Below are 18687 nucleotides of genomic sequence, written 5' to 3'. Positions count from 1 at the left end.
ATCATCAACAGCAACATGCGTACTGAGTAAAAGGGTTGCTGACGCCTGGACAGAGGTGGTAAGGGCGCCGTCCGAGGTCTCAAGCGGGGGAATGCAAGTTGTAGGGCGGAGCTTCGCAAACGCCGACTGGAAGGGCCGACCGAAGAGGGTGCGCGACGTAATGTCCGAGCACAGGGCGCGATCGGCGGCAGCCCTTGCGCAACGAAGGCTGCGCTTATATGCCGCGAACGCCTGCGCGTACTGTGAACGAAACACCTCACGCAAGGCGGGGTCACGTACGCGCTGATATCGCCTGCGCATCGCGCGCACCTGCGACCGTTCCGCAGTCAACTGAGGCGTCCACCACGTCTTGGCACCCCCACTATGTGGCCGTGGCCTGCGCGCGTACCGCTGGCATAAGGCGGTATATGTACTATAAAAACGCTCAATCGCGGCATCGAGCGCCCAAGCCGACGAAAAGCGCTAGCGACAAATGCGATGGAACCAAGACTCGCGGCTAAGAAGCTCCAAGATCTGCGCCCGAGCGTAGTTAGTGAGGCGCTTCTCAGGCACACACGCGGCAGCGCTGAACGTGAACTCAATGTAGCGGTGGTCGGATAATGTGTCCGCGTCTAAGACGGACCATCTGTGCCCACCGCCGACTAGTGAGACAGACTCCAAGGTCACGTCTATCCAGGAACGGGCATAGGGCGTCTCAAAAGTCGGGAGTGAGTCGGGAAGATTTAGAATGTGCAGGTTGTTAGCGCACGCAAATTGAGCAAGTTGCGCGCCGCGCTCATCTCCTGAGACGGGTCCCCATAACGCGTGCTTCGCGATGAAATGGCCACCCAAGACAAAACTGTAGGATTGATATTTCACGAATATTTGGTTTAGTTCATCTAGTACGGGCTCAAGGGGACGATGAGGCGGCGCATATACAGCAACGACGACAAAAGAAACTCCCACACCCTCGCAGTGTATAGCCACAACCAGTTGGGATACGTAAATTGGGAAGAACTGGAGGCTCGAAGCGCGTGCCAGCAGGACCACACGGGGATGGTCGTTGGCATTAAATGTGTAGAGAGTGTGGGGCACATTGGTTACTCTGTTGCCGCGCGTGTGAGGGTCCGAGATCAAAGCAAACGTGATGTCATGCTTGAGCATGCTGTGAATTAATAACTTAGTGGCATCGCAGCTGCTGGCAAGGTTAGCCTGGATGAATTTGAATGGCTGCAAATCAGCCATGTTCAATAAAAGTATGGCGGAGCAACAGCCCCAGTGCAGCCAGACGGAACCAAGGTCTGAGATACGGTAAGTGCAAACCGCAAAGCGTGCGTGCAACCAGACGCCTGCGCACGCCGAAGACGCCAGGACATAGTGTCCCAATGGCACCATTCAGAGGCGGACGCCAAACACACAACAGGTCCCCGCCCACGTCCGCAATCACCCGCGCAAGCGGACACATGGAGAGCAGGAATAAAGGATAAGATAAAGAGGCTCCCAAAAAACAGTGAATATGGAGAATGAAAAGCAAAACAAAAAACGAAGAAGGTAGTCGAAAGCCACATGGCGATCCCACGCCAGCCCGCGACGCCGAAGGCCGCACGCTCGAAGAGGGCGCACAGCAGCAGCAAACGCCGTAGGCGAGTGCGAGCGACAGGGGACCGCCAAGCAGTGACGCAAAGATGGATATAGCGCGCTCAGCCATAGTCGGTACGAGCCCTCAAACGGGCTATCCTGTCCTGAAGAAGCGGGCAGGCCTGAGAGCCTGTAGGGTGAGCGCTCGGTCTGCCTCCACGCTTGCACTCGCTGCAGCAGACGGCCGCATCCCCCAAGCGAACGGTGCACCGCTCGCCGAGGTGCGGCCCCGCGCAGCGCGTGCACACCGCGCGCTCAGGCTGTGAACGTATGGGACACGCGCGCCGGGGGTGACCATAAGTGGAGCAAAAAGTGCACGTAGGCACGTGGAGGTCTTCCACCACGGTCGCTGAGGTCCACCCCACAGCGACACGCCCGCGGCTCATAAGCGTCCGAAACGTCGGAGGATCGACTGCAATTACGTGGGAGAAATTTCCCGAACGCTCCCGGAACGAGACGCGCACCTCACATGACGAAGGGTCAAGCTTCAGTTCTGTGTTGCGCAGGTTGATCTGATGAATGAGCGCATGAGCCGGAATGTCAGGGTCGAGAACCCGTGTTGCCCTTGGACACTTTGTTGCCCTCGGCCACACGTTCCGCCACTGAATACACCCGCGACGCCATCGCACACGCCGACCACGCTCGCCAGCTCGCCCGCACGCGTCTCGAGGCCTCACAGGAGCATCAGAGATGCCTCAACGAGTGCCACCATTGTGACGTGCACTTTTCTCCGGGTTCTCTGGTGCTTCTCTGGTCACCCGTTCGACGTGTGGGCCTTTCCGAAAAGCTGCTGTCGGGCTACACTGGCCCTTACCGTGTGGTACAAGTGACCGATGTCACGTATGAAATCATCCCCGCCGATTTCTCGGCGTCATCATCAGCTGCAAGTGACATCGTTCTCGTGGCAAGACTAATACCATACCACACACCTTTCACCGCGGATGTGTAGATTAAGCACCAGGACGGTGCTTCTACAGCCGGGCGTGATGCTACGGAACAGCCGCCACAGTGTGGCTGCACTGAGGACGACGAAGACGACGTGTGTGCCCGTTTGATATAGCGTCGCCATTTTGGCCTCCGTGAGCTTCCCTGTAAATAAATTGTAAATAGTATTCGGCTTCAGCTTCACGTAACAATATTAAAAATGAAAAATGCGGAGGAGATTTACTACGCAGATTTCTTGGCATGGAACACTGCCCGATCTTTTGTCTGCTAACAATTCAATACATGGTATTGAGAACCTTGCGTGTGCTTTAATATTTTGGCGGAATCACGTTATGCTCACAAGTGACATCGATCGTGAGTCCTTATGAACGAGTGTAACAAATGAGAGTGGCACTCGATGTTAGGCCCTTATCGCCTTTGTACTAATAAAGGCGTAAAGTTACAACATAAAAGGTTTTATTGAACGAATGAGTTTCCCGTGTGCACATTACTCTAAGCTGTGGAATACAGCAAGGCAATTGTTTCTGAATGTCTTATTTCCATTAGCTGCTAGACCAGTACGAGAGAGAGAGAAAGAAAAAGAGAGAAACAATAAACATTTATTCGTGGCCTCATTGTCCTGATTTTGACTCCTTAATATTCTTTAACGAGAATGCCCTTGATGATCTGAAATCCTTATTCGTTGACCAAGTTGGCTAATTGTTTCCAGAGCTTGTGCTCCGTACTTCTGATTCGGCACCCCGTCCTCCGTTAATCGCGAAAATTGCGAAAAAAGTGCTTTAGTGTGAGAAAGGATAAAGCATTGAACGGCACTAAGTACCTAATTTTTGGATACAAGCGGAAAAAATATATAAAAAGGAGCCGAACTCGGAAATTCAGTGCTTTGTGGAAGTCACTCGTATAGTACATAAAAATGCAGCCTTATGAAAATAACATTCAGAAGCTGTAGTGGCTCCCCACAAAGATCTATGGATAATGGAGCAATTAAAAAGAAATGAATTGGCCGAGAAATAAAAAACCAGATAGAAGAAAATAAAGAAATGAGAAAGATCCAGAAAAACTGGTTAAAAGGCATAAATACACTGCATGATATACATCGACTCGTTTTCTAATGAAACAGCGTTCACGCCACAATAGGGTGTTAATTATGACGAAGGGAAGAGCGAAATTAAAGAATAATCGGAAAGCAAAAATATCGCAAGTTAGGAGCTCTTGCGCTATTGTGGGAAACTTTTTTGTGACATGGGGGGGGGGGGGGGGGGGGGCAACACGCGTAAAACTGAAACACGTACAGGAAATAAGCCCAGAAAGGATGACTCACAGGACAGCCATGACACTCGTCATGTCTGTTCTTATGCTTGCATATTCATCTGTTCGCCAGTGTCATCGATGTACCGAAACGGAAAGCCATTCTTTCTTATAGGCCAGAACTTTAGCAAAAGGAAAAAGAAATTGAGGCACATTTCAAAATCAGGGTGTTTCGTGGTATTTCGTGTAGACATCCCGGCATTGTTAAAATAAAAATATATTAATAAATAAACGAGTATTCATTGTGATGTTTGAAATGCTTTTCAAACGCGCTTGAAACCGCGTGCGTTTGCAGGCACTTGCATGCCCAATGAATTACCGCTCTTCCTTTGCCTCGCAGAGTCCCTGCCAAGCTCCCAGAAGGTGTAGCCTAGCCAGATCCGCTTCCTGACAGGATTCGACTTTGACTAAGTTATGCTCTATGGCTCGGATTTGTTTTCCCGTGGTCCCGGCTTTCCCTCCATGCTGGCAAACGATGGCAGTGGGCTCATGGTTGTCTACGGCGAACCCGAGCTAAACAGGCCGCATATTATATGCGTTAACACCCTTTACAATTGCAAATAGAGATATCTGAATCTTGTTCACTTGATCTCATTTAGAAAATAGAACATGTCGTCGAAGGAGCGAAGAATTGTCATGAACATGCCTTTAGAAAGACGCCACACGACGTAAACAACGAAAATAAGTAGAGAGAAGGAAGCGGCTATCGGTAGAAAAAACTGCGGTACTTGTGGGCCTCACTTGACAGTCGACACCTGAACGATAAGAGGCGCTACACAACAGCATGAATTCAGTGTGACTCAGTGTTTTACTACGCTACGAACACGCCTTCAAAGAATAAATGTTCTTGACTGGTCTGTTTCTTTTTTACTTGAGCGAGGTTATTTTTTACGTACGTGTAAGAATTGTTTTCTCTCTGGGCATGCATGTGTTAATTTCAATGACCTCCACCTACGTGAGGGAGTCACATCAGAGTGGCAATCTACGCCCGGTGCAAGGTGCACCAGCGGAACCACGACTGTGCAGTGCACCACGTGGAGGCAGGATTATTAGGCATTTATGGTGCTTAAACGTCCCAACTGCTTTCGTGTACGCACAGCAAAGGGCTAGAGTTGGCTGCAGGAGCTTGTGCTTTCAGCATTTTTGTAGCGCTGTTCGCATCGCCAACGCATGACCATCGGTGAGCACTATGTTGTCGCAGCACAGCAGAATTCAAAGCATCTCCGCCGACAACTGTGACATATTTTCTTAGCACTGTTAAACGCACGCAGAAGCAAACATACGCACGCACGCACCACCCGCCGCGGTTGCATAGCGGCTATTGGATAGGTGCTGCTGAACGTGAGGTAGCAGGATCAAATCCCAGCCCCGGCGGCCGCATTTCAATGGATGCGAAATGCAAAGATGCCCGTGCCTCGTACATCAGGGACACGCGAAAGATCCTCTCGCGATCCGAATTAATCCGGAGTTCCCCCTATTGCGATGTGCCTCTCAATAAAATCGGGGTTATGCCATGTAAAGCCCCAAAATTCAATTCACATGCACGTACGCATCACACATTTACGCCAGCAAACATACAGGCGTATATTGTTGAGGTGTGGGTGCTGTCATGCCGGTACGCTTTATAGCTACAGAACCCAGCCAAGGACTTAAAAACGAAATTAACAATTACGGGGTTTTAAGTGCCAAAACCACTTTCTGATTATGTGGCATGACGTAGTGGGGCACTCCGCAAATTTCGACCACCTGGGGTTCTTTAACCTGCACATAAATCTAAGTACACGGGTGTTTTCGCATTTCGCCCCCATCGAAATGCGGCCCCCGTGGTCGGGATTCGATCCCGCGGCCTCGTGCCTCGCAGCCCAACACCACAGCCACTGAGCAACCACGGCGGGTAAAAGCGAAATCGGAAGTGTATATAAAGAGCATTATTTTGAAGTACACGCGAATATTTCTCGTATTAAAAAAGTGTCATTTTTCCTACATGTTCCACCACTCGTGTTAGTCATGTAATGGAGCTTTGCTTTTAGCCCGCGTGGGCCATGTGCTCCATGACGCCGGTGGCAACATTGAGAACAGTTTGTAGCCGTTGAGGCAAGTTTTTGAGTGTATGCGCTGCTACATGCGGCAGTGGTTTATTCTACGCACTCGCCACAGCTGTTCTCGAGGTATGCTGGTACATGCAGCCATCACGCTTCGGCCACAAATTGAAGTAGCCCACCAATGTGCTCGACGGAAGCTGACACTGTCAGAATTCCTAGTTGCACGCTTGTGACATGAGCTATCGAGGTTTTTCTTTTTATTGTTTTTTTTTGGTTGATGATGCCGTGAGCCATGAACGTTTGCTTACGAAATTACACCATAAACGCTAAATTTTTATTCAATAACGAAAGACGTGCCATTCTGTTCTAAGCAACTGTGACCAAAAGCACTGAAATGTAACCTAATATGTGATTACATAAGCTAGAATAGTCGCATATACAGTTACTCTAGTGCAACCCTCTGCGCAATCGGCCAGACATGGCGCTAGGTGTCGCGATTGGACCCTGTTTGCACACACTTGCAATAACTGAGAATATGCTGCATCGAGGCTGTAATCTGAGCACGTACACGCTCTAAGCCCAGGGGATTCTGCAAATGACCAATGCTTATTCGAGTTTTATGGTGTCTTGTTTCCTTAATTCGTGTCTTCTATTTGGTACCAATTTCACTGTTTGTTCAAGTAGATGCACTATGACAAGCCTCACTCAATTTTTCTCGAAGATAATACGGAGTATACGGAGTGTATTAACCCACAGGATGAGCATTCCCTTCAGAGTTACCTTTCTTGTGGTGTGCACCCTCTTGTTCTCTTTCTCAGAATCAGGAGTTCCATTTTGTTATGGATACATAGTAGTCCGCATGCTGCTAGATGCCTTTCCGTTCTCTCTATTGCCTCATGTAAAGCTTCTAGCTGTCTTGGCTTCATGCCTGGTTGAAGAGAAGAAGGGAAATTACGTTACTTTGGGCGCACCTTTGGCCTGGACGTAAACTTTTTGGGACCTCAGGTTTCCTATTTCTACCGTTGCTGTGCGGTGAGACAGGAAGTCTTTCATGCAACTGCACACTCTGTTTCCGCAGTTGAAGCGGCTGACGTGCAGGAGTATCCCTTTGTGTGAGACGTTATCAAAAGTTCCCGTTGCGTTTAACGTTAGATTGACTTTCTTGTTCATTGTAATTCACTTACCTATTACATCTTTCTCCATATAAAGAGGATATATTGTTTTTATGGGTGCTGACGAAAGACAAGGATCGTGTTTGGTAAAAGCCCATTGTCTTCCAGGTACGATGAAAACCTGTTGAGCACTATATGCTCATATAATTTCGCCGCACACAAGGTGACCGAAATCGGCCTCAAGACCCGTGTGGCTAAAACATTTCCGGGTTATACATTAATGGACACATCAGCGTCACATCAGCCATACCATGAGGTGTTGGTGTTCTCTCCTTGCCGTGTTATTTCCAGCGCAAGGACCAATGTGTTTCCTTCAAATGCCAGCCAGAATATTTGTGCTCATTCGTTGTCGTTTCTTTCTCTTTTTCTAGAACGGATATTCTTTGGTTAAGACAGTAACCCATCAGTATGGTATGAAGAATTTTATTTAGGTCCTGAGGGATCAGTCTGGGACTGATGCGGGCCGCTCCCACGTCGGGACACAGAGGCCGAGTAGCTCTGGACCGCACTGATTTGGTCCGCCAGTACTTAACTGTGCAGCATCCGCTGCCACCACTGCTATTTTTAATTTCAGCTCTAGGTGCATCTCTTCATAAACATCTGAAATTACTTATCCCACGCCCCCTCCTTGACGTGTGTTCTCGTTTCTTGCTCGTCTAGCCTCCTCTTAAGCTCCGCATTATCTTGTCTTAACGCATAAGCTGTACTTTCATAGCTTGAGTTGGCTCACAAGAGGCGAGGAGCACTCTCAAGTGAAGAGAGATTCGATGGCGCCGAGGCACTGCACTGAAAATCGCAACTAGATGAAGAGGGTGGTGCTGGCGTCTGCGATTGGTTCACTTTCCCTTACTCTGCTTGCGGTGGCTCGTCGAAAATCACGGCAGCATGCAAACAAAGCTTATGAATGGCGCTAAAACGGATCCTCAGCAAAGAGGAGTTGGCAGAACGAGGTCATAGACGCACCGAAAGTGCTCGAAAACGTTACAGAGCCACGCAAAAAGTCTTATCACATGCACATAAACCGGTTTGCTCTCCGTCAGGTGCGAGTAGCCAGTGCCTGATTGATCAGCGGCATCCATCTTTTATTCCTTTCGGAACGGGGCAGCCTACGGCTATTCAGAAGAAAATTCAGTTTTGTTCGGCTCATTAATGCATCTTTAACGCGTACACGTCATTTTGATGCGGTGAGTTTTTGCGGTATTGTGATGTCGCGTGGCAGGCAGGTGTGGTGGGTGCAGCCCGAAGAAGCTTGACCAATATCCGAGCGCTAATGGGGATAAAGCGTCGAATCAGAAACAAACATTTTTTCTTTTGTTCGGTCAAATCATGCATATTCAGTGTGTACACGTCATATCAGGTGTGGAGCTATCGCGGTTTTCGTGCTGTCGCGTGACAGACAGGCGAGATGGGGCTCGTTCTTAAAAGATTTTGGCCCAATCGCGGAGGGCTGATTGCAGAATTGGAATAGAAAAGTTTGGAATAGCTTTACGTCAAAGCGCCCCTGTTCTTGATGTCCTTTTGGTGCGTAATATCACTGTGCCGTCACTCACTGACGTATAACGTCAGTGAGTGACGTATTACGTCACTCACGTAATATTAATGTGTAATATCACTCCGTCGTCACCGTCGCCGATCACCGGACATGCATCCCCGTCGTAAATTTTGGCCTGGCAAATGAAGTTCTACCCCATGGCATATCGGTCGCAAGGCTGCGTGCTATAGGAGATGACGACGTCACGACGTTTGCAGTAGACGTCTGCTGAGATTCTTAAGCATGTCCACAGGATGCTATTTGCCCTGACACAACAATTTGTCCCGTGGTTGCTGCGGGCCTATTGCCTCAACGAGCAGCACCTCTACATGGCCTTTTGGTTTCCTACCACGACATCTTCGACCTCACCAATTGCAAATTGGGCCAGCCTTCAATTGGTAAGCATCACACAAATACTAGTGATGCCAGTTCTATTCATTGCCGATCACATCGAGTTTCTGCTCCAGAGCGTAAGGTTATTCAAGATGAAGGGAACAACATGCTTGACAAAAGCATTGTTGAACCTTCGTCTGGCCCTTTGGCGCCGTCCGTGGTGCTTGTTAAACCGAAAGATGACACATGGCGTTTCTGCGTAGATTATTGTCATCTAAACCGTATTACAAAGAAAGACGTCTACCCCTTGCCTCGCTATGACGACGCCCTCGATTATCTCCACGGTGATAACTAATTTTCATCAATACATCTCTGGTCTGGTTAGTAGCAAATTTCTGTGGATGAAAAGGACCAAGAGAAGACTGCTTTCACCCCTGATGTTCTTTATAAATTCAAAGTAATGACATTCAGTCTATGCAGCACCCCAGCAACGTTCGAACGTATGATGGACTCTTTGCTTCAAGGGTTCAAATGGTCAACATGCCTCTGCTATCTAGACGACGTTCTCGTATTTTCGCCTACATTTGAGACCCACCCTGAGCGATTATCAGCAGTTCTTCATGTCTTCCGCGAGGCTGGACTCCCACTAAGTTCATCGAAGTGTCACTTCGGTCATCGGCAGATAGCAGTGCTGGGCCACCTCGTCGACGCTTCCGGTATTCAATGAGACCCGGGGAAAATTCGTGCTGTCACGTCGTTTCCTGTACCTCAGTCTGTCAAAGACGTCCGATGTTTTGTAGGACTCTGCTTCTACTTCCGACGCTGCGTTAAAGACTTCGCAGCGATTTCCCGACCACTTACTGCTATTCTGCAGAAGGATGTGCCGTTTACGTGGGGCCGCACTCAAACTGGCGCGTTTGCCCACCGCACCAACATTCTCACCACGCCACGTATTCTGGCCCACTTTGACAGAAGTGCTTAGCGATGCTATTGGTCGCGGTATCGGAACCCTCTTAGCCCAGCGCCAAGAGGGTCAAGATCGTGTTACCGTCTACGCTAGTCGCCTATTCACAGCAGCGGAGCGCAACTGCTCGATTACAGATCGTGAATGCCTGGCTCTCGTCTGGGCGGTTTCCAAATTCCATCCGTACTTGTATGGCATGCACTTCTCTGTAATCACGGACCACCACGCACTCTGCTGGCTTTCCTCATTGAAGGATCCTACCGGCCAGCTAGGTCACTGGGCTCTGCGGCTGTAAGAATATTCCTATGCAGTAGCGTACAAGTCGGGACATTTACATCAAAACGCAGACTGTTTATCACGCTATCCAGTAGACGAACCACCCGAAGAACCTGGGCACGATGCTGACGCTTGCGTTTTCTCCGTCTCTCAGCTGCTAAACGTTGCCGACTAGCAACGCCGTGATCCCACCTTGCGCGCCATCACTGATGGCTTGGGATCTTCGCCATATGATTCGTCCCTTCACCTGTTTGTTCTTCGGGTTGGTGTATTATACCGCCGCAATGTACGCCCCAACGGTTCTGCCCTACTGTCACTGCTCGTCATTCCCAAACACCTCCGGTCAGCTGTTCTCCAAGAACTTCAAGATTTACCACGGCAGGTCCCCTTGGCGTCTCCTGCACCTACGACCGGATTCGCCCACGCCTATTCTACCCTGGCCTTTCCCTCTCCGTCCGGAAATACGTTACGGCATGTAGAAATACCAGCGCCGAGAAAGAACATCGACGCTCCCTGTCGCTGGGTGCTTTCCACCGCTCGACATTCCTTCGGAGCCATTCTTTCGCGTTGGCTTGGACTTACTTGACCCTTTCCCTCTATCCACGTCTGGCAACAAGTGCGTCGCTGTGGTGACAGATTACGCCACGCGCTACACCATCACCAGATCGCATCCAACAAGCTGCGCCACAGATGTCGCCGATTTTCTCTTACGCGACGTGATTCTGCAGCATGGTGCTCCACACCAGCTTCTCACTGACAGTGGTCGGACATTACTTTCTAAAGCCATCGCCAGACATCCTGCAGTCCTGCTCAACCATGCACAAGCTCGCTACGTCTTACCATCCCCAGACTGATGGTCTCACGGAGCGTCTGAATCACACCCTAACAGACATGCTTGCAAGGTATGTCTCATCCGACCATACTTATTGGGATCTTGCCCTACCCTATGTCACTTTTGCATGTAATAATTCGCGTCCCGACACTGCCGGTTATTCCCCATTCATTCTGTTGTTCGGCCGAGAACCCACATTGCCGCTGGAAGCATCCCTTCCCTCCGCCGCAGCAGAGACCAGTGGGTATGCACTTGACGGAATCAGGGTGCACACGAGCCGTATGTAAAAATACTGAAATATATCTGTAGCGGCTCCACAGCCACCGTAGTCCTCCATAAAGAAAGCAACAAAATTCCTATAAAGAAAGACGTCAGGCAGGGAGATACCATCTCTCCAATGCTCTTCACAGCGCATTTACAGGAGGTATTCAGAGACTTGGATTGGAAAGAATTGGGGATACGAGTTCATGGAGAATACCTTAGTAACTTGCGATTCACTGATGATATTGCCTTGCTTAGTAGCTCAGGGGACTAATTGCAATGCATGCTCACTGACCTGGAGAGGCAAAGCTGAAGGGTGGGTCTAAAAATTAATCTGCAGAAAACTAAAGTAATGTTTAACAGTCTCGGAAGAGAACAGCAGTTTACGATAGGTAGCGAGGCACTGGAAGTGGTAAGGGAATACACCTACTTAGGGCAGGTAGTGACCGCGGATCCGGATCATGAGACTGTAATAATCAGAATAGTAAGAATGGGCTGGGGTGCGTTTGGCAGGCATTCTCAGATCATGAACAGCAGGTTGCCATTATCCCTCAAGAGAAAAGTGTATAACGTACAGCTGTGTCTTACCAGTACTCACGCACGGGGCCGAAACCTGGAGCTTACGAAAAGGGTTCTACTTAAATTGAGGACGACGCAACGAGCTATGGAAAGAAAAATGATGGGTGTAACGTTAAGGGATAAGAAAAGTGCAGATTGGGTGAGGGAACAAGCGCGGGTTAATGACATCCTAGTTGAAATCAAGAAAAAGAAATGGGCATGGGAAGGGCATGTAATGAGGAGGGAAGATAACCGATGGTCATTAAAGGTTACGGACTGGATTCCAAAGTCAGGAAAGCGTAGCAGGGGGCGGCAGAAAGTTAGGTGGGTGGATGAGATTAAGAAGTTTGCAGGGACAACATGACCACAACATGGCCACAAAATACGTGACCGGGGTAGTTGGAGAAGAATGGGAGGGGCCTTTGCCCTGCAGTGGGCGTAACCAGGCTGATGATGATGATGATGCAAGAGAAGCTTTATGTGCTGTTTGCGTTGACTGACGGTAATTGACGCTGATGTATAGGAAGAATGTCTTAGTTCTTCAGCGCTTATTGCAGTAGGAGAGGGGTGAGTTGACGTCACACGTTACATTGCCTGCACCACTTGTCTTTGTCTACGTAGCACACAGAATACACAGCGACACGAATTGGAGTGCTGTCATTGCCTCACACGGTGCATCGAATCTGGGTAGAATTGTTAAACTTGAATTATAGTATGATGCTTTACGTGCAAAAGCCACAATCTTATTATCAGGCTCAACGTAGTGGGGGACTCGAAAATAATTTTGACAACTTGGGGTTCTTTAGCGCGTTACGTAAATCAAAGTGCATGAGTGTTTGCGCATTTCGTCACCTTCGGAATGTGGATGCTGCTGTTGTGATCAAACTGACGACGTTGACTAAAACCTTAGGGCTCCCAACATCAAGTTTGCGGACAGACGCCAGCGCCATTCCTTTCCCTGGTGGAGAGCAGCGTCTCCACGTATCAGGTCATCGGCGCAGTGAGACACACGCGATTCCCGTGATGTATGCGGAGTTGCTCCTCTCGTCGCAGCTCTTTCGAGAGTGTTAAGCGGTCGGATAGCGAAGGTGCTCGGTGTTGCTGCGTGGTGAACTGCCACAACAGTGACAAAAACACCCGGGTCCTACCAGCCGTCTCTGAATTTCTATATATTTTCTTGCAAATTGTATAAAAACGAACAGAGTGGACATGCTTAACCACCATCCGCAGAATCAATGAAGACGTAATGTGAAAGTTGACTATAGTACTTGCTACTATTAGCGGCAGCATTGTTGTTTCGCTATGTCGCTCAGTGAAAGCAATTTCCTCGTGAAGACGAGAATATAACTGCGGCTCTACTTCGAGCTGCTTATTTACTTCGAGACGCCTAAGCGAGCTGTAGTCCGAGCAAGCGATAGTACTTGGCCTCGTGTTTGGCTGAGTGGCACGAATGTTAGTCTATAAAGCGGGCTAACAGAACGGATGTTTTTCGTTGAAAAGACAGAGAAAGCGTGAGAAAGAGACACCATCGAATGTAGTGAGCCAGTTGGGATTTCACCACTCGACGACAACGCAGAAAGTCAGTTACACAGGTTGAAGTGAGCGGAAATGCGGGAGGTGAATGGCATAAAAGCCAACAACAACAGTGCGGGAGAGCAAAGGTCTCTGACTTGTCGTTGGGTATCCGGCCAGCTGGGATGCAGTAACAGATGGGCCTTACAACGGCATGCCAAGCGCTTGTACCGGAGAACCGATTTCGCGGTCGACCGAGCACGATATTGCTTTCTCACTCGCAGCGGAAACGCTAGACGTGAACAATGTACACTTAGTACGCAAGAAGTGATCGCGAGAATATAATACCACAAGAATTATAATACTTCTTTTATCATTAGTGGGGAAACACTTACAGAGCACTTGAAATATAACCTCACCATCGCGAACGGCATCCGAAAAACCACGGGTGAAATAAAGCGTAATCTTTTTGTTTTAGTCGCGCCAAGCAGCCGCTACAATGTGACTGGGATTCCCGGTCGAACGCGCTCTCCCTCTTCTTCACGCTTGGCGGATATTTTCCCACCAAGCGGTTTGTGAAATGGTGTGGCGCAGATGCGGCCAAATATATTGTTTACAGGAATATTGCTCATAGCAAACTCTGCCCTCGAAATATTTCCGCAGGAAGTCTGCTACAGAAGACCAATGCTCGCAATCAATAGCGCTAATGACTGACGCGGGAATTTTCCAAATGTGCGGAAAGCACTCTCAGCCCCTGCAACACGCTCTCCACCGGATGTGTCGCATTTTCACCTCGCTGGCCTACGCGAGATTTTAGGCTACTCGCTGATACAGCTGCAGGCATTGCTGATATTGGCCAGGCGGGGGGTGAGCGTCGTAAAAGCTCTGTTCGCTCATGATAAGTGAAATTGCTTCGTGAACATCATACATCTGTCTCTGCAGCAAAGTGCCTTTCCGTGACCTTCTTGCTTGACCGCGCAGAACTCGAAACAGGGCCAGCATCATGAGTATGCCAGCGGTGAAAAACGTTGCTCTGGTGCTACTGGCTACAACGGCATGGAGGGCAGAAGCTGCTCCCGCTCCTGAAGTGCCCCCATCCGAGATACACGCAGGTAAAACTGTGGTGCAGTAATGCAGTCGACTTTCCTCACTTTTTGATAGTTGTATTACCTCTCTCAGCGCCTTTGATGCAATGGGTTAAGTGTATGTTTGTTGCGCACTGAAAGTTTTTCAGAATTTACGACAAAAATTATTTTTACAAAGTTTTGCACGCACCCTCTGGCAATAAAAGCAACGTGATTTGCGTAATATTCAGGGAATGCGGGATGGTATAGCTCAATTGTGGCCTCTAGCACGTATTTTAGTATAGCAGTTTTCGGATGGCTATTTAATTTATTAACGCTCTTAACGACCTTGCGCACATCAGCCGGTTTATCGTCGAGAGGTACGCGAGATATGAGCAACGCGGCACATTAAAGAAAGCACCCGAAGCTGGGTACACGCTTTAGGCACTAGGGAACACGGTGGGATTGCATTCTACTTCAATTTGAATGCAACCACCATGACCGCGAGGTGGCATGCGTTGGAACTTCACACGCAGAAAGCCACCGCGGTGGGTGGTCACATGTCCGCTGAATTTCATTTGAGATCCAATGGAGAATAACGAGTGACCCCACAGTCAACCGTCATCGTGTGCTGTATGGTACTTTGAAGTGTCTTCCTCATGGTAACAGAAATGATGGGGAAATCCTTCTCCTTTTTGTTATGAGCTATCTTTGAGCCACTCAAAGGCAGTTTCGCGGCAGTGCGGTACTGCTTCTCGCGTTTGCACTGCACACCGTCGTTCTGGCGGACCTTCTGCCCAAGCGTAGCTTTAGACGAAGGGTTCGAAAATTTGGGAGACAAGTGCACGCCATACCGTGTTTCCCAGCTAATATTAGCCAAGGTGATCAAACAAAAAGAAAGATTAAAATATTGCGATGCAAGTTACGATTACAAGACCTGCGGTCTTCGGTTTTGAGAGGTCCGACGACCGAACGTCGTAGGTCTTAACATCGCATCTTCTAATGTAATCTTTTAATCTTTGTGTTCTTTAACAGCTTGGCTAGCGTTAGCATCGACATCCTATACGTTTACAAAAAGGGGGCTTTCGGTGCATAGACTCTGATTGTAATTGCAACACAAGCACTTCGGCATCGAAAGTCCAGAATGAGCTGCCCTCTGCCAGACCCTTCCCCGCGGAAGCCTCTCGCGTGCAAATTACTTGCCTTTGCTTTCTACGCTGGTCTCAGCCTCGCAAAAAGGTGTTCATCACACCAGAACAGCGCATCGTCAGGACTAGCCACGTAAACACGAACTACTCGCCATGCCATTGTTGAACCACGTTTCAACGATCCACTTTTTCTGCAGACTGCTGCAGACTTAACGCTATTTCAACTCTGATGGCACTACAACGAACTTAGTTTCTTTCTAAGTTCTTTTCCGACTAGCAACCATTATGAAAAGTTAGCCACTAATAACGCCCGCCTCTTGTTGTAACCTTTGATGTATAGCACTCGCGAGGTTCAAAAACGTCACAGTCACGCCCCAAAAGCAAAGCGCCGATTGCGATAACACATTAGTAGACAGTTATACGAATTTAGGATAGTAGTTCTATCGGCCGCGTAAACTTCAAATATTCGCTTACTAACTAATTAACAAGCATGGTGTCACTTGCGCACAGGGAAACATGAACGCATCTAATCTCAAACATGAACACTGGCGTGAGGAAGGGCGCCAGCAGCAGCGAGCGAATAGTATAGCGAGCACACGAAGCTCGGCACACGCTTTAGGCACAGGGGAACGCGGTGGGATTACGTTCTACATCCTGCTGTACCTCGCTTCAACGCGAAATGAGCTTCTAGAAAACAGCGCACACGAAGCTATCAGCTTTCCTTGGCCCTAGACTTCCTACCACTCGCAGATCGATTTCAAGGTAGGACCTGCGCAGCAGCGCGCAGCCGTGCCATATGCAGCCACCGCCGGAGTAGAACAACCTCCGCGAAGCCTATCGCGGGTTGGAAGATGGAGCGCCGCCCTTTCTCACCGGTTTCCTGCGTTGCGCGCGCGAGATCGAGCCATGATCCTCGAGTCACCCTCGCATGCTTTCACTCACACCCACAGTATAGCGCGCGAGGCCACGATGTTAGCGCACTTGGACTTTATACGCATTACCACGGCCACGCTGACGAGGGAAATGCACCTGGAGTGTGCATATAATTGCTATCGCGTTAAACGAATAATTGATTCCAATTAACAATAATATAAACGTGTGTTGTGGTGCTGATGGGCGGAAGTCTTGTTAAGGTCGATTTAAAGAGCGAAGACAAAGGGACATATCAGAATTACCACGGCAAGCTGGGCGAGTTGGTGATTGAACATATTCCTATGGGTGGGCAGCCCAACCCGGCCGAAAGACGAAAGGAAGTACACAATACGATCGCAGACTAACCACTGGTTTATTTTTTAATGGTAAGATAGGCTAAGACCGATTTCACCCTTGTAAGCGTCACTTCACACGTGTTTACATTTTCTGCATATTTTAGTCCCTTGGTTGAAAAAATAAACAACTTGTTGGTCCGAGCTCGTATTGTGTACTTACTTTCGTCTTTCGTCCGGGTTGCACTGCCCACTCATAGGAACATGGACATATCAGGATGGGGAAGCAGCGTGAAGTGGTTTGACGACACCCAATTGAAGTGGTTGACGGCACCCACTGCCAAAGGATGCAGCACACCTGTTACTCATGGGGTGGTTTGGTGCTTCGTGGCCACATCGCGTTCACCCGGCGTACCGAATCGGTGATTCTCCCACCTGTGCGAATTTAGTTAATCAGTGATGGACATGCAGGATTTGGTGACTGCTACTGAGTTATTCATTTTTCATTATGGGAATGAACCAGCTTAGAACGGAAAAACTCTGATCCAATCCCATATGTGAAGCTTGACTGCCAGCGAAGCTGTGGTATCACATGATCCCATAGGCCAATGTGGCATAGCCTTGAACGATGGAGAGATGCATTACATGAAATTATGGATAGCGATACAACTGAATGTAACGTACGTAACTAAAAGGTAAAGTGTAGAAGGCATCCTAATTGTGCGTGGCTTGCTTTGGGCCGTAACCGCTGCATCCTGCCAAGCCTGACCACGACGCTCTTGTGCATATTGAGGTTCCTGTTCCCGACGCCGCTGGTCGTATTCACGCTGCTCTACGGCAGTCCTAACGACGAGAACCTTCCCATAGCGCTATCACAACACAGATAAAATGAATTGGTAGGCGTGTTCTCGTTTTACACATGAAAGTGTAGCGACGTCACTCACTGAAATCAGTTGCCGTCTACTCGCAACTGCAGCTCATACAACAATAGTCGTTACTGGAAAACGCATGCGGTGAACGCTACGTACTTCGCTTAGTTCGAACGCGCCTCATCGTCATTCATGTGGATTTGACACTTGTTTCGCAATTTATTGAAACACATACTGGAGTAGGTCTTGCATGCGTAATTCTAATGGACATAGGCACGTCTCGTTTCTGCTCCTGGAATGGTTTTCTATCAATAGAGACGGAGAAACGCCGGGATCCGATTCATATATAGCTGCGATGGAAAGGAGTACACACATATGTTCTGGAAGCTTACCTGAATAATGGTCTAAAACGCTGTATATGGAAGCTTCTCAAAGAAGTCGGTCGATATGCGAGGCAGTTAACGGTGTAACTTTTACTTGCGCAGGCAAAGGATGCGCCTGTCTTCGCCAAAAAAACTTATTTGTCCGAGCAAAATAGATTTTTTTCTCTTATGAAAAGTTGCTTGCTAATCGCGAAAGAGAGAGAGAGAGAGAAAAAACTTTATTGCTCACTTAAGCGGAGGTATGGCAGGTCTGGGTGGGGCCCTCAGTCCAGGGTTCCACTGGCTCTTGCGGCTCGCTGAGCTTGGTCCAGGAGGGCCAACTGGCTCCCCTGATCCTCGCTTTGCGAGTAGTGCCTCCCACTGCCGTACGAAGTCTGTGACGCTTAGAAAAGGTGAATTGATGCTGCTTGGCCGAGCCGTACATTCCCACGTTATGTGGGCCAGCGTGGGTTTTGCGCCGCACCACGGGCAGGTGTCGGCGTAATGTGTCGGGTGCTTCTTGTGTAAGAGGTTTAGGTGTGGGTATGAGTTTGTTTGTATGCGACGCCAGTCTTGGGCTTGTCTTCTGTTTAGTTTGCAGTGCGGAAGGCCGTAGGTCCGTCTCTCCCTCTTCTGATTCTCTAATATGTCGCGCACTGCGGACAGTGGTTCCTCTAGGGTTCTGGCC

The 18687-nt window shown here is 49.0% G+C and overlaps 1 protein-coding gene across 1 annotated transcript in view; it reads left to right on the top strand.

Annotated features, from left to right (window-relative positions):
• Positions 1-14241: 14241 nt before the first annotated feature.
• LOC126522244 (astacin-like metalloprotease toxin 5) overlaps positions 14242-18687 on the top strand; it is an 82420-nt gene continuing 77974 nt past the window's right edge. The window contains exon 1 of the mRNA XM_055066351.1: positions 14242-14463. Coding sequence (XP_054922326.1) covers positions 14355-14463 — 109 coding nt within the window. The 5' untranslated portion in view covers positions 14242-14354. The remainder of the gene's footprint in view (positions 14464-18687) is intronic.

The sequence above is a fragment of the Dermacentor andersoni genome, chromosome 6 (assembly GCF_023375885.2).
Source record: "Dermacentor andersoni chromosome 6, qqDerAnde1_hic_scaffold, whole genome shotgun sequence".
Lineage (NCBI taxonomy): Eukaryota > Metazoa > Arthropoda > Arachnida > Ixodida > Ixodidae > Dermacentor > Dermacentor andersoni.
Note: the sequence above shows the minus strand (reverse complement) of the source record. Positions and strands in the feature narration are given on the sequence as shown.